A 24026-nucleotide genomic window follows, 5' to 3' on the forward strand; every position below is an offset into this window, starting at 1 on the left:
CACACATGGGGGCTCCTCTATGACTGTACACATGGGGGCTCCTCTATGACTGTACACATGGGGGGCTCCTCTATGACTGTACACATGGGGGGCTCCTCTATGACTGCACACATGGGGGGCTCCTCTATGACTGTACACATGGGGGGCTCCTCTATGACTGCACACATGGGGGCTCCTCTATGACTGCACACATGGGGGCTCCTCTATGACTGCACACATGGGGGGCTCCTCTATGACTGCACACATGGGGGGGCTCCTCTATGACTGTACACATGGGGGGCTCCTCTATGACTGCACACATGGGGGGCTCCTCTATGACTGCACACATGGGGGGCTCCTCTATGACTGCACACATGGGGGGCTCCTCTATGACTGTACACATGGGGGGCTCCTCTATGACTGCACACATGGGGGCTCCTCTATGACTGCACACATGGGGGTTCCTCTATGACTGCACACATGGGGGGCTCCTCTATGACTGTACACATGGGGGTTCCTCTATGACTGCACACATGGGGGCTCCTCTATGACTGTACACATGGGGGCTCCTCTATGACTGTACACATGGGGGCTCCTCTATGACTGTACACATGGGGGCTCCTCTATGACTGTACACATGGGGGGCTCCTCTGCCTCTTCTAGTCATTTCCCTTCCGACTCCCAGTGATCAGACTAAAAAATAAAACTGAAATGATTTTTTTTCTGTATTGAGGAGAAAGCCCGGATAATGGAGCCCCCGTGTTCACAGTCCTGCTGGACAGCACCAGACCCGGAGTCTCCACCTTCTATTCTCCCCGAGTCCTTGCTGCATCTTCTGAGCTCTGAGCCCTACACCAGGGTCTATGTAGAATTAACCACCAATCAGCCTGCAGGGAGTCTCCTCCTATTGGCTGCTCTTTATCAACAAATGGCTAATTAGCATAGAGTGCTGGCGTGTGATTGGGCGAGCACGCTGCCTCTCAGGGGCGGAGCCCTCCCCCCTGGCCATGGCTCGCAGTCCGCGGCTGGTAGCCGGCAGTAGAGCGCAAGACCTGCAGGCGGCCGGCCGGATTGGAAGACGCTTGGTGCTGCTCTATGGGGCTGCTGTGAGCCAGGCTGGATGCCGCAGCGGTACCGCAGGCGGGGGATGTGCTGCTGCTGGATTGTGCTGAGCGCAGGATGCCGCTGAGGAAGGAGTAAGCTGCCTGCTGGGGCTGCTGCTGAATGATGTCCCCATGGATGCCAGCCCCGTGTCCCACCTGAGAAGACGCCTGCTGCTGCCAGTGTGCACGATGCTCTTCCTCTGCCTCTACATGTTCTACTCCTGCGCCGGCTCCTGCGCCTCCTTCCCGAGCTCCAGCGCCTCGGCGCCCCCCGGAGTCCTGTCCCAGCTGCTGCTCCGACCCCCGGCTGTGGCGGCGGAGGACCCGCCGGGCTCCATCAGCAGCTTCTACAACGGCTCCGGGAGCAAGAAGCTGCCCCAGGCCATCATCATCGGGGTGAAGAAAGGGGGCACCCGAGCCCTGCTGGAGTTCCTGAGGGTCCACCCTGACATCAGGGCTGTGGGGGCTGAGCCCCACTTCTTTGATAGGAACTATGACAAGGGACTGGACTGGTACAGGTGAGACCCCAACACACACACACATATGTATATATTATATCCAATGGTTCCTATAGATCCTTGATCATTTGACCTTCTAAAAAAAATATTAAATCTATAAAAAAAAAATTCCTATTGGGAAAAATATGGCGAATCTATTAGCGAATCATCCCAGCTCCCTCCGTAGCCTGGCCCTTGGCGTTACCGGGGGTGATCCCATGGACGTCCCTAAGGCTACGGTCACGCAATGAGTTTTTGATGTTTCTGCACCCATTATTAATGAATGGTCACTTGCATTTTTTAAACAATTCACAGCATCAAAAAACCTAATGGTGGGAGAAGCCTTCTTCCTCCTCACGGGGACCCGTTTTTCCAGGACATAGGCGGGGGGTCTGCTTTGTACCTTCTCGCTGCGCCGCACAGCCCAATTATTATTGATTTTGGGGGTTTACATGCCTTTTTAATGTCTGAAGCGTCTCAGAAAAAAATCACCAAAGTGCCTCCATTATTCTGGAGATGAAACGCGTCAGACCTCAGTTACAAGCATCAGATGTTGGGTACCTGGATGTAAAACCTGGGCTGCTCTCATCATTACCTGGGGGTAGCGGATTAATTCCGGGAGGCAGTTCTGTAGGGTCCGAAATTAGGCAACAATATTTATTGATTTTTCTCCACTTTCCACATACATTATATATGTAGAGTGGCCCTTGTATACGGAGCCCCACGTTATATACTGTATGTAGAGTGGCCCTTGTATACGGAGCCCCACTTTATATATGTAGAGTAGCCCTTATATATGGAGCTCCCCGTCATTATATGTAGAGTGGCCCTTATATACAGAGCCCCCTGTTATAGATGTAGAGTGGCCCTTATATACGGAGCCCCCTGTTATATATGTATAGTGGCCCTTATATACGGAGCCCCCTGTTATATATGTAGATTGGCCTTATATACGGAGCCCCATGTTTTATATGTAGAGTGGCCCTTATAAACGGAGCCCCCTGTTACTTATGTAGAGTGGCCCTTATATACGGAGCCCCGTTATAGATGTAGAGTGGCCCTTATATACGGAGCCCCACGTTATATATGTAGAGTCGCCCTTATACACGGAGCCCCGGTTATGTATGTAGAGTGGCCTTATATACGGAGCCCCGTTATCGATGTAGAGTGGCCTTTATATATGAAGCCCCCCATTATAGATGTATAGTGGCCCTTATATACGGAGCCCCTGTTATAGATGTATAGTGGCCCTTGTATATGGAGCCCCCGTTATATATGTAGAGTGGCCCTTATATACGAGCCCCCTGTTACTTATGTAGAGTGACCCTTATATACGGAGCCCCCTGTTATATATGTAGAGTGGCCCTTATATACGGAGCCCCCTGTTACATATGTAGAGTGGCCCTTATATACGGAGCCCCCCCGTTATAGATGTATAGTGGCCCTTGTATACGGAGTCCCCTGTTATATATGTAGAGTGGCCCTTATATACGGAGCCCCCCGTTATAGTTGTATAGTGGCCCTTGTATACGGAGCACCCTGTTATATATGTAGAGTGGCCCTTATATACGGAGCCCCACGTTATATATGTATAGTGGCCCTTGTATACGGAGCCCCCCCGTTACATATGTAGAGTGGCCCTTATATATGGAGCCCCCGTTATAGATGTATAGTGGCCCTTGTATATGGAGCCCCTTGTTATATATGTAGAGTGGCCCTTATATATGGAGCCCCCCGTTATAGATGTATAGTGGCCCTTGTATACGGAGTCCCCTGTTATATATGTAGAGTGGCCCTTATATACGGAGCCCCCCGTTATAGATGTATAGTGGCCCTTGTATACGGAGTCCTCTGTTATATATGTAGAGTGGCCCTTATATACGGAGCCCCACGTTATATATGTATAGTGGCCCTTATATACGGAGCCCCCCGTTACATATGTAGAGTGGCCCTTATATATGGAGCCCCCGTTATAGTTGTATAGTGGCCCTTGTATACGGAGCCCCACGTTATATATGTATAGTGGCCCTTGTATACGGAGCCCCCCCGTTACATATGTAGAGTGGCCCTTATATATGGAGCCCCCGTTATAGATGTATAGTGGCCCTTGTATACGGAGTCCCTTGTTATATATGTAGAGTGGCCCTTATATATGGAGCCCCCCGTTATAGATGTATAGTGGCCCTTATATATGGAGCCCCCGTTACATATGTAGAGTGGCCCTTATATATGGAGCCCCCCATTATAGATGTATAGTGGCCCTTGTATACGGAGTCCCCGTTACATATATAGAGTGACCCTTATATACGGAGCCCCCCGTTATAGATGTATAGTGGCCCTTGTATACGGAGTCCCTTGTTATATATGTAGAGTGGCCCTTATATATGGAGCCCCCCGTTATAGATGTATAGTGGCCCTTATATATGGAGCCCCCGTTACATATGTAGAGTGGCCCTTATATATGGAGCCCCCCATTATAGATGTATAGTGGCCCTTGTATACGGAGTCCCCGTTACATATATAGAGTGACCCTTATATACGGAGCCCCCCATCTGTGTCCACTGAGCTCAGTATATTTAGGAAAAGAAAAAATGAAGAATAAAAATCAGCTTTGTATTTTTTTTTTTTAAATCAAAAACCAGACTGTTTCCGTAGTGCGTCTTTTCTTCCATTCCTTTTTATGCTGGTTTATACGGTAGAAAGTCGCTGCTGGTTCGGGGCAGATTTGTGTCTTATTCGGTGGGGCAAGGCTTGGAAGTCCTGGAGTCCTCGCTGCCGCTCTCTGGGGTTTACCTGTCTGGGCGGCTCCGGCGCTGAACTGTCTGATGGACAGAGCTGTAGTGATCCCTGCTGAGGACTAGAGAGTATTGCAGGTCCCTGGCAGACAGATAATATTCGGAGGATGCCCAACCTTTTAGTACTTGTTGTATAACACCCGTCACATTATTCTGGCCAACTAAATGCTGCTCCCTGGAAGAAAAAAAAAATGACGAAAAATCTTTAAAAAATGTGTTTTTTCTCATATAAATATATATATTTTATAATTAATATTTTTTTTATATTTATGTATCTTACATTTATTCTTATATCCTGTATATTTACTTTTATATAGATTTATTTATATATTTTAATCTAGTTTTTTTTATATGTATTTTATATTGTTGTTACTAAAACATATATATTTCTTGTATACAGATTACATTTAGAATTTTTTTTCTTCGTTCCCGATACTTTGCTTATCTTCCTCCTTTGATTTATCTTTTAATGTTTTGCCGCTTGAAGCTTTTGTTTTTTCATCCCCACGCAGGGGGGCTTTTTTCCGCAGTCCCCCCCCCAATAATGAGCCTTTTCGATGTGCAGACATCCTAATATTCCCACCACATCCGCTTTTGAACTTCTCCTCCCGACAGAGATCACGTTGATACGATCAAGTATCATCTCTAATATGTAAAGCAGGACATAAATATTTATCTTTTTTGTTTGTTTTTTTCTTTTCATTATGATATTGCAGTGAGGGTTTTTTTTTTTCACTACTGGTTTCTCTTCTTTAATCTGTCTTCAAAAGAAGAAGGGGGAAAAAAAAAAAGATACAGACTTGTTACGACACGGATGTGAACATTCATTACCGCACACAAAAAAATGCCTTGGGAAGGTTCTTTGTCATATTAATGTTTTTGTTCTGCCCTTTGCACTCAATCTTTGTACTCATTCATTGAAAAACTTTTTTTGCCCACTCCCTTTATGGGAAAAAAAAAGACAATATGAAACTCTAAACCCTTTCGTGTAAATAACGAAACACATTTTCTGCTGGGACGGAATTTGAAAATTGACATAAAATAAAAATAAATGGCTTAGTTCGTCTTCTTGGCTTTAAGAGGCTGCCCTATAAAGAGAATCCGAAAGGGGTATAGAAAAATAATCTATAATTCTCCGTAGTCAGTGCCGGATGTACGTACGTTCAGCGCAGAACAAGCCGAAATGTCTCCTCTTTGGTAGCATATTACTCAGTATGTGTAAGCCAGCAGTGGAGCCTCAGGAAAGGAAAAAAGGTAGAAAAGAAAGATTTGCCCCTCTTCCGTGTTTCGCACCCATAAGTGTCTTTGGGCTGAAATCATACATGGAGTTTTTGGGGCAAACGGTCTACTCTTTCACTTTTGTCTCTCTTTGTATCAACACTTGGCTTTGCTATTAAAAAACTGATGTATTAACAGCAAAATATGTATAAAGATGTTAGTTTTTTTTTTCCTCTTTTATATTCTCTTTTACATTTTTTATGTATTGTCTTTTAGAAGAGTTCACAACTTTGTTTAGATGGGTTGGGTGTCCAAAAGAAAAAGGCTCTAGTTCTTTGGTACTGTGGATAAGTTACTATTTAATTACGAGCAAGTGAAGCTTTAGTTGGATCTACTTTGTACTGATCGGTGTTAATGTTTTTATGCTGTTTTATATTTTTCACTTTGCATACTAATATATATATATATATTTACGTCTGTGTGTGTATATATATATATACGAGACTATAAAGTGTTACGTTCTACAGTGATTGTTGCACTTTTACCACTGCCGAGCTCGGTGAGGCCCATGGTTATGAATGGCGGTTTTGATAAATCACACAAGGAATCCAGCATTTTAACCTCTGTGCTGCCAGCGGCAGCCGACCAGTCATCCGTAACATAAAGGAGCTGTGTAATCTCCAGGCTCAGGTGACAGGGGCTGACAGCTGCTCGTCCTCCTATCACAGCACAGCAGGGAGGTCATTAATGAGGGATCCTGTTATAGGTGCTACACACGGATCCATATGGATGGGGGAGATTCTCGCTGTACTGGAAGCAGGCTCTTTTCTGCAGTAGAAGCAGTTTCTTCCACAAAAGGAATCCATGCTGGTTCACTATTTCATAAAATATGACATCTATTCTTCTGTGGGGTTAAAATCCGAAAAAATTTGTCATGTTCTATAGCAGGAGAGAACAGACCATGCTCTACAAAGGCTGGATGCCGTTTCGACAGATATGTAACTCCTATGTCTACAGTTCTAAAAAGTGTTGTTGCCGAAATTGTGATTTCTGGTTCCCTAGGTCCCTTATTATTATATAAGATCTGGTCAGGCAGTGGGAAATATGGAAAATGAGTAACATTGATTCCATCGAATGTTTTGTGAACAGAAAGGAACATCACGTTCCCTCTACGGTATAGTATAAAGAGATTAGAAGGTCGTGGTGAAATACCTCCCAGAAAAGTTCAAGAACTTCCATTAATGTGCAAATGATTTCATATTATTGACTCTTTTGAGTGTAGTAAATTTTGGTATAAAGTTACGAAAAGTTGTCCCCTCTCGTTACTAAGAAAACTTGAGAAAAGTATCGTATGTACAGCGTTAAACCGTTAACTCAGATCTTAGGTTACGGTAACTCTAATAAGTTTCATGTTGCTACCAAACCTGAGCAGAAAAAAAATATTCTATATGATAAAAAAATCCTTAGAGCCAGAGTTGTATCACATCGGCCTCTACATGGGGCAATCTGCCTCCCCATTATTGTCCCCATTGGCCCATTACGCCATCTTATTGAAGGTTTAAATTAAGACCAAGTTGAAGCAACTCTGTAATCATGAATCGATCAAATTTTCATTGGTCGGGACCAATTGCTTGTACATGTGTTGAATGTACACTAAAGCCAAGATGATTATTGAGAATGACTGCTTCTTCTAAAAAAGTTCACGTGTCTTTAGAGACTTAAGGAAAATGTGATCCAATGGTAGAAAAATTTATAAAACAAGCTTAAAAAATGTTCTTGGCCCTCAATTACTGGCAGAAGTAAAAGAACTAGAGTTTAACCAAGGTTTGAGAACGTCATCTGTGGAGAAGGCAAATGTCCAACCTGTGGTCCCATCGGACAGTGAAGTAGAGAACTGTTAATGATAGGGGTTGAAGTTCTTTAGCAATGTGGCAGTAATTTGTAGTATGTGGGGTAGTACTGCCTCCGATTGGGGACAGCGCCCAGAATGTCAGAGGATTATAAACCTACCCAGATGACAGGTTTAATCTTAAAGAAGTTGTCCAAAAATAGTGAGAGTGGGACATGTTAAAAAAAAGTCCATTATTTTACTGTGAAATCGCTCCATGGGCAGTCTTTTCTACTTTGCTGTAATAATCATGTGCCATAAATCCACATGACTGCTGCAGCCATTCACTGGACTCATCTGTGTTGACTGTATGTATGGCATGAGGCCACTGAGGCTAATGGTTGGCTACAGTAGTCACGTGGCTGTATCTCACATGATCACTACAGTAAAGTTAACAAGAACTGCCGGGATTTATTCAGTATGTTGAGATCTACCTATTTTTGTTTTACTCGATGGTCTTAACACATTTTTCTCTTGGAAACCCCTTAAAGTCAGCCCATTTGCCCATGTTATTTACAGTACTTGTTCATAATGGGATAGGCCATAGATGCTAGAACCAAAAAATCAATAGACCAACAGTTATTACTCTCAGACTTTCTTATCATGCATGTTTGGTTTCACTTTATGTAGATGTTCCTTCAAAAGTGGAGTGTGGATGATTGGTTGCTCAACACCTCTTGTGCCAATGAGATTGGACAACTTGGTGATGATATTCCATCAAATTCAGTGAAACCTCATTGAGATGATTTTTTTTTTCTTTGATCTTCTCAAAGAAGATGGTCAGCATGTATAGAATGTGGTGGATCCAAAAATGACACAGATTTGGTCTTGATATGTATGTGGTCTTGTCAAAGAGGTGATCTTAAATGGCCAGTATGTATAGAATGTGAAGGAACCGAAAACCTAACATAGAAGATCTGGTCTCGATAAGTCTTATCAAAGTGATCTTTTGGATAGCTGGGAGTTCCTCTGGTGTAAGTGCAATCAAGTGTAGTCATCAATCCTGTAGGAACTGGGTTCTTTTTTTTGTTGAGCCTACAATATGTCTGTCCTTCATGTTGTGCTTGGAATTAATACTTATATTTTTTCTTTCCCTAATTTACATTTTCGCAATATGAGGAAACTTCTAACTCCTTAAAATATATCCATTCATTATTCACAATGGAAGAGGCCAGACCTACGTGGGTTGTTTGGCATTAGAACAAAATGGCTGCCTTCTTCCAAACATTGGCGCCTTGCGGTCTATAAAATTGCAACTCTGCCTAATTCACAGTATTACATTGTAGATGATAGTAGAAGAAGGCAGCGATGCTTTTCTAATGATAGACGGTTCATTTAAGTCACCGATAAAGGTTCTTAGTTACCAAGACCTTTAACACAAAATCATTCCAGACCTATATTTCCATCTCTTTATGCAACAGCTTACATTATAAATCGGGAAAACAAATTGTGGCCAAATTCTAGGGGATCTCACCCTCCAGTTATAGCTGCAGAAAGAAAAAAAAATATTCTATTTGTTTTTTTTAATCTTTAATTTTCTAATTTAATCTGGTTTATATTAACCTCAAAATATATCCAGAACGGTTTCATTAACCAGACTGACGCTCATCACACTCTGCCAATTGCATCTGTAACAAACCAAATGATTTCAACTCCCGAGTTACTGTTTTCTTAACTATACAAAAGTAAAAAGTGTGTCCCCCCCCCATTTCCCTTTTTAACATCTGTAATATTTATTTTGGATGGAAATTTCTCCTTGAGTGCCAAAAAAAAAAATTCTTGATTCTCATTAAACAAATGACCAAAAACTAAAATATCCACAGCCTCATTTACATCAATTTAAATAAATTCCACATTTCAACTATTCTTTATGGTTTGTTCAGATTTTCCAAAAAAGTTTTACAATTCTTTATTTTTCATCTTTTCCCGGGTTTACCTCGAAGAATCAACATTTGTCTTAAAATAATGGAAAAGGAGAAAGGGGAATACTAAATCCATAAGGATTTTATGCTCAATTTTTCATTGTGTCAACTTGCCAAAATGATTATTTTTACATCCTGGTAGTAGTAGCCCGTTCCATGTATAAAGAATATGACGGATTGCTCTTCTCAGAATATATATCGGCCTTGGTTTGTGACACCGTGCATTGCAGTTAATTATATATTTTATTTTTTTCCTGTTTATAACATAAAATTTGGCCAAAATGTATTCTTTTTCAATTCGTATCTCGGCAAAAAAAAAAATTGTATATATTGTAGGATATATACATTTCAAGAGAAAGTTTTTCCTGTGTCCCCTAAGTTGTAGGAAGTGTCAAATAAGTTTTACAAAAGTTTCAAGAGATTTAACTAACAACTAATGACAACTTTTTCTCATGTTTGACACGATTGATCCAAGTTACAAAATGTATATGTATCACTTTTCCAAAAGTATTTTTTTTTTAAATCTCCCCTCGCCCTGTCCATCAACGTTTTGCTTCTAACATCTCTAAGGTTTCCACTTGAAATACTCAACTTTAACACGACGGAAGAAAATCAGTATAAACTATTTTAAACTGCAAAAAACGTTTGCATACCTTATTCAGATTTTTTTTTTCTTTACAAGGTCAAAATGTATTTTTTTTTTATTTAATTTAATTTTTTTTTATATAAGTTTATAAAACACAAATTTCATTTTTTTTTTTCTTTTTCTAGACATGTAGTTTAGTTGTCTTCCTAGAACCAGGGCAATCCTCTAGATCGCATTACCTTACTAATTTAACAATTGAAATCCATTATCCATGACCTCATAGGCAATGACGGCTTTGCTTACACTAAGACTCCTCGGTTAAACAGTGGCTTTAAAAAATATGAAAGTATTTCTTTTCCCCCTTTAAATGCTTAAGAAGACAGCTAAATTAAAACAAATGTCAAACTGTCAGTCGGCCGCCACTTTAATTACCAGTCACTTGTTTGCCTTTCAAATAATCTAATCTGATAATCTCCAGAGAATAGAACTTTTTTTTCTAGGTCATAACACTAACAGATTCTAGTTTCTTGGGTAGAAGGAACAATTTGGAAGACGACGTGGACATTTTGAAATAAAACAGGCTAAAAAAAAGTTTCAAAACTTAAACTGGTCCTTGTAATTTTTTTTTCTTATTTTATGTATGGAAAGGTAGTTTTCATGCTAAAGTCCTAAACACTGGACACCAAAAAGGAGATTTTTTTTTTTTTTTTTTGAGTGGTGATGGAAGTTTGATAACAAACATAAGCTTGGTCCACACAGGGGGCTGAGATTTCCGCACAGATGGCATCTATAATCCATGTTTCATAGGATGGTGGGGAAGCAGTTTGGAAGGGGGGCATCCAAGGGAGACCCTTTGCCCCATTGAGTATTATATAAAAAGAGGGCGCATATTGTCTGCCCGGCTCGGATTACTGGACACCGCCTTCCTCATCCCCTCACCTGTTGTGTCGTTGAACTGTCCATAAAGCCTGGTGGAACATTTTGTGAGTGGTTCTCGTAAGGTGGCTTTGATATTTCAACGCTCGTGACCAAGATTCCCACATTGGGATCAGGCGAAGATCAGGCCTGTCGTAAAAATGTTTCATTCATTCAGTCATCGAATAATGTCCTAGCTGAGGAGGCCAATCATAGCTTGGAAACATTTGCTGTGTGGGTCAGTCTCACCATGAGGTCTTCATATCGACACCCAATCCTAGGCCTCTACTACTTTATACTTCATAACATACCCTTCTAGATATTTTTTTTCTGGGGGGCTGCTACATTTGGCAGGCCTTATCCCAGAATGAAGGACTATAGGTTCACTTTGGTCATGTGATCTTAGTATTTGTTCCCTCCTAATGACATCCATTACAACTCCCACGAGGGCTGTCTTCTAGCTTTCCTACACTTCTGAATGTATTTTTCATCCATCCTTAGTTCCGGTATCCATACATTTAGGTGCCTCTTTTGGTTTATCTTGGCAACACTCAGTGTGGAAGCTGTAATGGCAGCCGGGTGGGTTGTCGCCAACCGGTCCTACGAGGAGTTATTCTGGCTTAGATGGAACTTTGGTCTTTTTGTACAACCTAGCCACACATTTGCTATCATTAGGCTTGCACTGCCTGGGTTACAGCTAATACATCATAAGATGTTGGCTACGGTTTAGGTTAGCGTCTGTACAGATTAATCATAGAAACCCGAATGTGTTACCAGTGATACAGTGGAGGTTAATGGAAATGGTGACCTGTATGTGTCTATATTTTCCTTACAGTGACCACTGTTGGTCCAACTTCACCTCCTGAGCCAAGCGAATGTTAAACAAATTACAGGTCCTATTATTTCAGACCTTCTAATTAAAGGGTTGTGCCTGGTACCCGATGCAGGAGCGGATAACAATCTGTACTGTGATTAGAGGCCAAAGGCTACACCAGAGGACATAATTACATGGACTTTGAAGGATTACTCCAAAAGGTGTATAGTGGCATTAAACTAATGGAGTACAGATCACTTTGCAGTGCAAACCAAATAGCTTCAGGCCATTACTACTGATATTTTCAGCTTTCGGTCACTCTTGTGAATTTTAAGAATTCTCCATTGATGGTGTGGAGTGTTATAAGAAGGAAGAAACAAATACAGGGGCATATGTTGAGGATCATCATATATAGACCATATTACAGATTAGAAAGTTCCAAGTATAAAAACCATTTTACTGATAATTTGCAAAGTGGTTCATGATTTATCGGTTGTTAAGGTGAATTGGGGAGAATTGATTCCACGAGTCTTCACAAATATAACTTGATTGGTTAATGGATTTATGTTCTCATCGCATGAACTGGTGGTCTATATCCTAAAATTGTAAAATTTGCATTGATGTCATAGCCATCGGAATAGTTAGAGTTGTATTCTGGTAGCTATTCTATGCTTTAGATTCTGTCATCCATGATTTGGTTAAAGTTGTAATTAGCGATAAGAGAACGTGCTCGGATAAGGTATTATAGGGCATGCTCAGGTGCTAATGGAGTGTCTGCGGCGTTCTTGAAAAATATTTGCGTCCCCGCGGTTGCATATCTAGCGGCTGCTCAGCAACCGTAACACATGAGGATTGCCTGTTTGTTAGGCAATCACCGCACGTGTTTCGGCTAGCAAATATCTGCGAGACATGCAACCGCGGGGACTCGAACATAATATAATATTCGAGCACGCATAAGTCACTGTTAGCACCCGAGCATGCCCTGGGAACGCCTTATCTGAGTATGTTCGTTCATCACTAGTAGTGATCTGTTACATTCTCTGACCGGATATACATTCCTTTGCTAATAATATAACTTTTTAAAGTGCTTCCTCCCTCTTTCAAAAACACACTTGTAGTTTATAGTCCTGGGAAAAGTTTGAAAACTTTTTCCCAATTATTTTTTTTCAGGGACACGTTGAATACTTATACAGTATGTGCATCCCCTTGTGTCCGTAAAACAGCTGGTTAGCAATGATTTAACATGTTTGCGTAGCCAACTCCATATCGGATGCTCAGGTTTTGTCATACATCAGGATGGGATTTACAAATTCTCTTTTCACCCAGTCATGACCATACGATCCAGCAATGTCTGGTTGCCAAATTGGAAAAATACCGTGAACTAAAGAGCGCGTTCCCCCTAACGGCCGTCCTAGAGCTTGCGTGCAGTGACTTGCTGATGCGTACACACAGAAAATAAAAATAAACAAAATAATTAGCTAAACTGCCTGTAATTCAGGGACGCTCTACCCCCATCCAAACAAAATCAGAGGGGAATTGCTTGACAAGTCTGTATTTTGTGTGTCTGAAGCTTGTTCTCTATAAGAAATTGGGAAGCTTGCACACACACACAGCCTCTTATTATATGCCAGACTTGTAATTAGCCAGAATGGTTACCCATGGAGCCTGGCATCAGCCCCCTTCCCTCTAACTAAAAACCATGCATGAGCATTTCAGGACACAGAGTGATTGTTGCCCAAGTTTCTTGAACTCCAAAACTTTTTATTTTGATGTTACATTTTTGGAGCGTTGACTTCTGCATACATATCGATCATACATGTTCTTGGGCTCTCATGTGTCGTTTTTACATGATTGGGGTCTAATCGTTAGTGATTGTTTCTCTTGGGCTTTTAAGTCTCCTTCAATGTTCTTGGTCATCTATCGCCATAGTTTTTTTTTTTCCATCCTCTAAGCGCAAAAGCTTCTACTGTAGCGTAGAAGAACTTGACTTTAATGTGATGTTTATTAACTGATGTGGTTATCCACATTGGTGATCAAGAAAAAGCTTATTCCCTATAAATGGATGGATTAATGGACTTTGCCAATTTCAAATTTTTCATTCTTGACCAATAGTTATCTGATTTGTATCTTCCGAAAAGGCAGAATTCATACCTCAGAAATTACTGAAAGCAAGATAACTGAACTCAATGAGTGACCCCAGTTCTTCTTTAGTAGCATGTGTTGTGATGGTGTCCGAGTAGGAGTCCAATCCTTAATGCAATAGTATGAGATGCTCAGAACTCGTCATTATGAAGGAGTTTTTCTTTCTACCATCCAGACTTTCATCTGAAAGGTTGCAGGTGTTGCATACCACAGTGCGCCTACTAGTGTGTCCTTCTTCTGTTCTGCAATCCGCAACATTTCTGATGAAGGTCTAGATGGTAGACCGAAACATCATTGCTGGATTATGTTGCACTATTTTGGATTGCACCAAATAAAGTCTTTTGGCTTCTTAACCTGCATGCCGACGAATGCCATGACTTTTATACTATCCCAGTTTTTCTTCCCGCCTGCCCATCACCGCAGAGATGAGCTGCCCACAAGACCACCCATTTTTGCAATATTGTGGTCACGCAATTTTGGAAAGTTGGGTGTTGTAATTACTTCATTTCCAGGAGATTTTATGAGCGTGATGAATGGGCAATCAATTTTCTCTAATGGTTTAACATTTGTATCTAATTGGGCGGTTATTGTTCTGACCGCTCATTATTGTTTGATGGCAGTCGCTCTACATGAATGGGGGGGGGGGGGGATAGAGCTCTGATCCTACTTCATTCGGAAGGGCAGAAATCCTTTTCTCCAGGAAACTAAAGGATGCATTTGGCAACATACAGTGTCCGCAGAGAACTGAAATGAACAGTGGGGGGTGACTGCATGGTTTTGGGATTACCCAATCCCGTTCTGGCTTCTTGGATTGACACAATGGCTCAAGGAGTCATCAAATAGGGGGTAGAGGCGAATGACTGCCATAGTAAAAAGGAAAAGAATGGAAGACCAAATGGTTTTCAATGAAAGTAGCAGAGGTTAATTGTGTATGGGAGTAAGCAGCGTAGAAAACTGAAGGCAAATGGGGGGCTGTCTCCTGGCAGTCTGGATAAGTAGTAGAGGTGAATGGGGAGGTGGGGAATGATTGGTTATACCCTGTGTGAATACAACTAGCAACAGTTGAGAAAACATATCTGTGGGGGACAGGAATCTCCTGCTGCCCTACAAAATAAAACATGCTTCATGCCCACAGGATCTGACATGTCGGCCTTTTATGTCTTCTGAAAGCCTCCGCATAGATGGACAGTTGGGCTTTATTGTTCAGTGCTGCTCACACTGTTTTCCCCGAGGATTGCACATTTCTGTAAAAGCCAAGAACTGACCCATATGTATTGGTGAAGAGAAGCTAGCAAATTACAATTTACCCATACAGAATGGTGAATCGTTAAACACTAGACCGCTCTGTTAGGTGCTTGCTAATGCAGCCTTAACCCCCGAAGCTTTTTTCGGTTTTGCGTTATGGTTTTTCGCTCCCCTCCTTCCCAGAGCCATAACTTTTTCTAGTTTTCCATCAGTATGGCCATGTGAGGGCTTATATTTTGAGTGACGAGTTGTACTTTTGAACGACACCATTGGTTTTACCATGTTGAGTACTAGAAAACAGAAAAAAAAATTCCAAGTGCGGTGAAATTGCAAAAAAAAAGTGCAATCCTACACTTGTTTTTTTGTTTGGCTTTTTTACTAGGTTCACTAAATGCTAAAACTGACCTGCCATTATCATTCTCCAGGTCATTACAAGTTCATAGACACCAAACATGTCTAGGTTCTGTTTTATCTAAGTGGTGAAAAAAATTCCAAACTTTGCTAAAAAAAAATTTGCGCCATTTTCCGATATCCGTAGCGTCTCCATTTTTTGTGATCTCGGGTTGGTTGAGGGCTTATTTTTTGCACGCTGAGCTGACGTTTTTAATGATACCATTTTGGTGCAGATACGATCTTTTAATCGCCTGTTATTGCAATTTAATGCATTGTTACAGTGACCAAAAAATGTAATTCTGGCGTTTTGACTTTTTTTCTTACTGCGCCATTCAGCGATCAGATTAATCATTTTTTTATTAATCGGGCCATTCTGAATGCGGCGATACCGAATGAGTATGTTTGATTTTATTTTATTTTGAATGAGGCGAAAGGGGAATGGTTTGAACATTTATTTTCTAAATATTTTTAAACATTTTTTTTTTACATTTGGCATGCTTCAATTGGCTCCATAGGAGATTAGAAGCTGCCACAACCTGATCGGCTCTGCTACATAGAGAGGTAAGATGGCCTCTATGTAATAGAATTGCTCACTTGCTATGAGTCTTGACCACCGGGTGGTGCTCATAGCAAGCCGGCACTGATAACCATAGAGGTCTCCAGGAGACCTCTGGTTGTCATCCCTACACACCAGTGACCCGTGATCACGTGACGCGGGTCACCAGTGAGCGCATTTCCAGCACGATTGCCGGAACCACTTGTTAAATGCCGCTGTCAGCATTTGACAGCGGCATTTAACTAGTTAATAGCTGCCGGTGGATTGCGATTCCACCCGCGGCTATTGCGGGCACATGTCAGCTGTTCAAAACAGCTGACATGTCCCAGGAAAGATGTGGGCTCACCGCCGGAGCCCACATCAAAGGGAGGGTGTCCGACATCGGCGTAAATATACGGCCGATGTCTGAAAGGGGTTAATGTACCTCCAAATTATAGTGGCTTTTGAGTTATAGATGACGTAGTCTAACTTCTTGTGTATTCAAGCCTAAGGATTTGCCTTCTTGCAACATCTATAAGCGACTGTGGTCCTGTTTTACGATATTTCACTGTAAAAATCAAAATATCCTCATAGATCGGCCCATTGAAAAATCAAGTTTTGGACTGCTCTATATTTACATTCCTTCTTATTTTACTCATTTATATAGCGCCATTAATTCCACAGCACTTTACAGACATTATCATCCCTGTCCCCATTGGGGCTCACAATCTAGATTCCCTATCAGTATGTCTTTGGAGTGTGGGAGGAAACCCAAGCAAACACGGGGAGAACATAGAAACTCCTTGCAGATGTTGTCCTTGGTGGAATTTGAACCCAGGACCCCAGCACTGCAAGGCTGCAGTGCTATCCACTGAGCTTTGGCGCATTCACTGCAGATCAGTGGTGAATCAGCAACAAAACAACAAGAGGAGTTCAACCTGTTATACTGAAAATCGTAGAAATCCGCAACGGAAATGAGCAAAATTTGCATTACCGTAGTTAATTTTTTTATGTGAAAATCAAATCTACAGCATATGAATGAATTATATGAAATCTTATCCACATGCCTGATATTCAAATTTTCTACAGATTTTTTCCTTGCACAAATCGGGATAGAAAATACATAACATTTCCATCCTGTGTAGACAAAACCTAAATCTACCCTTGCGTATCCCGCAATGTGGCTCGATCACATTGGTCTTGTTTCGGCAGCGCAGTCCTAACCTTGCCATGCAGCCATATATTTCCTGACGTGATCTGTCAATGTCAGCAGAAATGGGGTCACTTTGGGGTCACATGATAGGATATAGGGTCAAATGACCATCTGACCAAACGTAGGATCATGCAAAAATCAATAGGCGATTGAGAAGTAAAAAAAAAGAAGAAAAGTTGAATGGTTGACGAGTGTGATTTCATATCTGCTTCTCTGAAAGTGTCAATATATTGTTGGTAAATCGGAGAAAGGTGATTCACGCTTTGCTTTGTCCTTCATTATTGTCTAGTGGCTTTGTTATCTTAGCGCAGGGTAGGGCCGATAGTGTTTTTGTCTTTGCTATATCCCCTACTTTTGGTTATCAAGTGTCAGGCACATTATGATTGAGCAGGCTCTCTCGGCGAATTAGCGAAGTAATACAAACACAGCGGGACATCTGGGGTAATTAGTCTGATGGATGATGAGAAGATCTTCAAGGGCTTGCAAATAATTCTTTTTTTTTTTCTATTGCCTACCTTGGTTAGATTTCTCATTATGCTAAAACTCCTGATGACATAATGGTAAAGGGAGTTCCATAATGAAACCTACTGTAAGAATGTCTTGTATGTAGCTCCATGTTTTTGTTTTTTCCTTTTTGGCAATTTTATGAATATTATGTATATCAGTTAGTTACTTTTTCAATTTAAACTTCAAATGATTGAAAACGCAGCAGCGGTTCACTAGCACAACGAACACCGGCAAAGGTCTACAGACCCCATCAACTAGTAAGTGTGTCTGGTTTGCTTACAGTGTCCTTGTACTATTAAGGCCTTCATACAGATATACTGTAGATATAGACCTCTATAAATGGGTTCGGATGACAAGCTAGTGTGTATGTGGGACTCCTGACAGACGATTGTTGGAGGAGATAAGCCGCTAGAGGAGTCTGACCACGGCTCTCCAATAAAGAACACAGGAGCACTTGCGAGCCCTCCTGTGTATTGGAGAGTTGGGATAAATATTTTGTTGGCCAAATGATGGTTCGGCCAGTCGTTTGGCGGGCAGCTAGCTAAAGTGCATGGGAGGCCTTATTCTTTCTGTAAAAATGGCAAGATCTACTATGAAAGCCCCTGATGGTGTCTGACAGATATAAAAAAGCCTAGTTGTAATTTTTCTTGCTCAATAGCATCCCAAATTTTGTTTATAATACTGTCAGATTCTGCTGATAGGTTGACATCTAGGTGGGTATCTGACATGAATTTCTTATGACATACATTCCAAGGTCTTGGACTTGGTGGTTGGTTGAAGCACCAAGTCAACTGCTACCCTATATTGCCTCTCCTTTAATGCAACATTGGCAACCGTATTTTGCTGTTTAAAGGATTTGTTAAACCCTCCCTGATAATTTTTTTATTATGTATATGGGGGCACCAGACAGCTGTTGGTCAGAAAAGGATGTTGATCGGGTGTGCCAGTGGCTGAGACAACATGTATTTAAGGCACACTCCCCTATAGGGAAGTTCCTTAGCAACTTCAGTCTCTATTAAAAATTACATGTGTGCTTAGTTGTAAGATCCCTGTATCCGTGCTCCCTGATCCCGTTTCAGTACGTCCTGTCTGCATCTGATCCTAAGTCTGTCCAGCCTATACCAAGTCCTGATCCTGAGTCACTGTGTCTGCACCTATACCGCTACCCTCCCCCATCCAGTCCGAATCTGTTCCTGTGATCCTGTTCATCCCGGTTACCTGATGTCTGCTCTGTCTGTTCATGTGTTCCATTACCGTTCTGTTCACCATCCGTGCTGTATCTGTCCTGCAGCTGTTCCGTTCCCTGCCATTATTGTGTCTCCAAGTCCATCTCTGCTTCCCTACACCCCTCCGGGGTCTGTCCTGGATTGGTACCTGGCATCCACCTGTGTTCAAGTCTAACCATTCCACTAGGGGCCCTAGTGAAGAACCAGGTGGTCACTTAGTTACTCCCATCCAGGCTTTCACTGGACCGTGGCACAGTGGTTCCACAACCATGTATGTGACTGCTTCCTCATAGAGAAAACAGGAGCTCGGACAAGCGCATGCTCTTGCGTATGGGGAATCGGCAAAGCTGGCAATTGGCCAGCCGATCGGCTGACTTGTGTCAATGCCCTTCTTTTATGTATGGCCAGTTTATGACTCAGCAAAGAATGAATGACTGAAAAATGTTGCTTATCTCATAAAGAAACAGAGGTATCCCTAGAAAGAAATCGAATTCGACTAGTCCCGATGTGTCCCTAGGTTTTAATACCTATCGTGAATATATCAAGTGGATTGTAACGGACCCAATGATTTCAGCGCTTTCCTCTCTTCGATTAAATTTAAATTTTTTTTTTTATAATTCCATCATGTCGTCTCATGAATTGAACATCAGGCGGCGCAGGTTAATGTCTGCGTTTGCTGGGCCTCCATATAATTTGTTTGCAATCTGCTGAGAGTTTACAGTAATTTGAGGTAATTTAGCAATCTGCTCTATGCGGCGCTGACTGCCATTATCCAAAGGAAGCCGGTTAAAAAAAAAGGATGTAATTGGACAAAGAAATGGCTTATCGAGGCGATTGAGGAACATTTAGGCTGCCGGGGTTGTCATTGTTCGGTTTTTATTACAGCATTGAAATCTCCGTTTTATTTAATGACTCTGGTAATATAATATATAAAGTGGCGCTCTGTGTTTCTGCGGGTCGATGGAGCATTGCAATAAACCGAGAAACATGATCGGCGTACAGTTATAGGTTTCCTTAGTCATATTTAATGTGTAAAAAGCTGACAGGTTTCCTTTTCATTCATATTTGGCTATTTTGCCGTAAATATATGTGCATAGTCATCCATTGAGTACGTATGACATTTGTCTAATAAAACATGATCGTATCAGTGACACGATGCATGACATTTGTGCAGATTCTTATCCAAAAGCTGTGGTTAATTCACATCCTAGGCGCAAAAAAATCCGCCACTGGGAAAAAATAGCATGGAATTAGTGACTAAAAAGTGAGCTAATCCTGGTCTTGATCTGCCTTGCACCCAGCAGAACATCCTTGGAAAAAAAAAAAAAAATCAAGTGTCATCCTTGAAATACATGTCATTATACCCATGTTTTGTCGTACCAAGTCCTCCTTTATTGGACAAATTAATTTCTATTGCACATTGCATCAAGAAGGTGATAAAATGGAGAATCAAAAATCTTTGACTGTGGGAAACCATTGGTAACCATAAGATAAGATCATTCTCAAGTTGTGCACGCTTCCCCGATTTGAATTGGCCTTTTCTGTTGTTAAATCCTCATTTACCAATATAAGCGCTATTGCACGCGGCACATTAAGCCTCATGATTGATGGCAATATCTGTTTGATTTTGGGATTATTCCAGGTCAAAAAAATGGCTGATCCCCTGATGCACCACCAGCTAAGAGCCTCATGAAACGGCGATAATGTGCATCCAGGTTTACACAATTTCTTTTTTCCCCTCTTTCCCATCCTCTTTTTTAGGAAAGAGGAAACAGCCACAAACCATTTTCCCCCACCTTGCAGCGGTTAATTAGCAAAGTGGGTCAATCCATCTTGAAGGCACACAAATAACTCAGCCGGGTGTTAGCTCAAGATGCCTAACGAGATGCCATTTGTCAGAGATGTGGCTTGCAGGCGGCATTAACCCTTCAACTGAATCTTAGATTACACCAAGACGAATAACTCTGCAAAATAAAATTACTATGCTCATAACACACTAGAGAAGCAATTGCGTCCAAGCAGTGTTGATTATAATACTGTGAAGGCACATGTAATAAATAACATCAAGATTTCTAATTGTCTTTTATTTTTGTGATGCTGATGTTTTCTTTTTTTTATGTAGGGAATTGATGCCGAGGACGTTGGACGGTCAGATCACCATGGAAAAGACCCCCAGTTACTTTGTGACGAAAGAGGCTCCATCTCGGATCTCTGCCATGTCGAAGGATGCTAAGCTGATTGTGGTGGTGAGGGATCCGGTAACTCGTGTCATATCTGATTACACCCAGACGTTGTCCAAGAGGCCGGACATCCCCACATTTGAGAGTTTGACATTTAAAAACAGAACTACGGGTCTTATCGACATCTCGTGGAGTGCCATCCAGATCGGCATCTACGCCAAGCACTTGGAGAACTGGCTCCAGTATTTCCCTATGAGTCAGATCCTCTTTGTGAGCGGGGAGAGACTGATCACAGATCCTGCCGGAGAACTGGGACGTGTCCAGGATTTCCTGGGACTTAAACGAATCATCACAGACAAACATTTTTATTTTAACAAGACTAAGGGTTTTCCATGCCTGAAAAAGGCTGAGGGAAGCAGCAAACCCCATTGTTTGGGCAAAACCAAGGGCAGGACTCACCCCAACATTGACCCAGAAGTCGTCCAGAGATTGCGCGAGTTCTACCGGCCATTCAATATGAAGTTCTACCAAATGACTGGCCAGGACTTTGGCTGGGACTGAACAAAAAAAAAAACACTTGACCAGTCCTAGACGTATGTGAAGTAAACACATTTCTTTGTGTTTGTATAAATGTACAGAGATCTATTTTATTATAATTTATTTGTAATTCCTAAGCAATTAATTCACTAAGCTGCCTAACCACGCGGTTCCTTGATTGCCCATAGTATTAACATTCCATCACACCATGACCCTCAGAGACTGAAAATCAATCTTGTCTTCTTTTTGCACAGATGATCTGCAGGCAAATTTTATGGTCTCGAAAAAAAAGGGGTTTTTCCATCTCCGTCTTGCATATCCGCTAATGGTGCTCCGTATGCAGTCGTATATCTATATATTGAGAAAACCGAAAGCACAATAACGTTACCTTGGTGTTTATGTTTACGGGTATTGAAATCCTTGGGTTCTTGGTTTTCATTACACTTCCTGATACTTGGGCATTGATTGTTACTATATTCAAGACTTGATAGGGCGGCATAGCATAGGTCCAAGGGTTTGGTAGTTGAACGAAAAGTGAATTGCCTTGTTATTTAGAAGTGCCATATCCAATCTAATCACTTTGTGAAAATTTTAATCAGACTGCCAACTAACTGCAGTAACACAATGAGGTCTACCAAGTTGGCACCAGTCATACAATTTGTGGGATTTTTTTCGACAAGTATTCTAATTCTTCCTACCATTGGGTTGAATTGGGCTTTGACTTTTTATGTTTATAATTTGGTAAATCAAGGACACATCAGATTCCAAAGTATTTTTGCAAGAGCATTGCATTGTCAATCATTCTTTGTGAGTGGGTAATTTAGCCGTTGAAAGCCTTTACTCCCCATGTCTTCCATATTCTCTATGTATGATAGATTTAATTTATATTTTTTTTATTAAGATTTATTTTCCTTACAGTCTAAAACCAATGTCTTGGCTTGATACAGCATAACGTAGTAGGAATTGGTTATGATAAAACCTATGTGAGATTTGAAGTCGTCTTTGCACTATTAGACCATGATCCCACACAGCATAAACACTACATTTTTTATTTTTTTTTTTGGTGTAGAAAATACTCTGCTTCACAGTTTAAAGGGAATCTGTCACCCCTTTTTTGAGATATCATATAATGATATCATTCAATTGTGTGTCACATAAGGATTCTCCTAGTACTTTTGCTTCCCCCTGACACCGCACCTTTCATGCATAAATACCTTGTTTATATCGGTTCAGATGTATGTAAACTACCACGGTCCTGTCCGCTGGGCGGGGCTTATTCACCTGCTCCCCCCTCCCTGTCTTGCTCAACGCATTTCTTCTTGTGTAGAGCAAGACAGGGAGGGGGGACGGTGAATAAGCCCCGCCCAGCGGACCGGACAGTGGCAGTTTACATACATCTGAACCGATATAAACAAGGTATTTATGCATGAAAAGTGCGGGGTCAGGGGGAAGCAAAAGTACTAGGAGAATCCTTATGTGACACACAATTGAATGATATCATTATATGATATCTCAAAAAAGGGGTGACAGATTCCCTTTAAGCAAAGTGCATGTGATTTGGTGAAAACTGATGCCAGTTGGGTTTTTTTGTGCATTTTTTTTCCTATGAACTTTTATCGGTAGCCTGAAAAAAACTCATGTAAAAAATTTCATTTGTTTTCAGTGAATTAAAAAAACGCTTCTCAGCCAGGCGGAATATTCTTTTTTTTTTTCAATGCTGCTTTGGACATCGGATCAATTTTGACCAAAAAAGGCCATTTTCATCTACTTTCCCGACTGTCGGCCACTGATTGTTTACATCATTATTTCTCAAACTCCAGTCCTCATGGCTACCCACAGGTCTTGTTTTCAGGATTTCCATAGTATTGCACAGGTAAGGGAATTCCTGATGTCTTGATGATACTGATACATCCATCAACTGTGCAATACTAAGGAAATGCTGAGAACATGACCTGTTGGAGGGCGTAAGGACTGGAGTTTGGGGAAACGCTGGTCTACATTATTTTGTTTGAAAAGATGACCAGCAACCTGTCAAAATTTGATGCAGCCTGCAAATTGGTTATTACCTGTAGCTTATGGTATGATTGGGTGATATAGTTAGTGTGTTTCTTTTCCCCCGTTCTACTATATTAATGACGGTTCCCATACATAAAATACCTGTCTGTTCTAAGTTAGTTCAGCCATCTCTCTTGATCCTCCCTCGTACACAAACGCTCCTTCGGCAACCTCTCCCAGTTACCCAATACTAATAAATGCTCCTCTCGGCCAACAACTATCCCTCCCGACATTCCCCATACACAAAAGATCATTCGACCATTGCCCATCTTTCCC

General features: G+C 41.5%; 1 protein-coding gene across 1 annotated transcript; it reads left to right on the forward strand.

Annotated features, from left to right (window-relative positions):
- The first annotated feature begins 1004 nt into the window (after positions 1-1004).
- Positions 1005-22833, forward strand: LOC141071502 (heparan sulfate glucosamine 3-O-sulfotransferase 3B1-like). The gene is made up of 2 exons (XM_073559625.1): positions 1005-1600; positions 21101-22833. Exons 1-2 carry the CDS (start codon positions 1215-1217, stop codon positions 21717-21719), a joined length of 1005 nt encoding a protein of 334 aa, XP_073415726.1. The 5' UTR covers positions 1005-1214; the 3' UTR covers positions 21720-22833.
- Positions 22834-24026: the final 1193 nt, after the last annotated feature.

The sequence above is a fragment of the Dendrobates tinctorius genome, unplaced genomic scaffold (genome assembly GCF_039654945.1).
Source record: "Dendrobates tinctorius isolate UK_male_01 unplaced genomic scaffold, ASM3965494v1 ptg000014l, whole genome shotgun sequence".
NCBI classification, from domain to species: Eukaryota; Metazoa; Chordata; class Amphibia; order Anura; family Dendrobatidae; genus Dendrobates; species Dendrobates tinctorius.

Coding starts and splice junctions, on each gene's coding strand:
- LOC141071502 (XM_073559625.1), top strand. CDS start 1,215: ATGGATGCCAGCCCCGTGTCCCACCTGAGAAGACGCCTGCTGCTGCCA. Junction 1,601..21,100: donor AAGGGACTGGACTGGTACAG/GTGAGACCCCAA, acceptor TTTTTTATGTAG/GGAATTGATGCCGAGGACGT.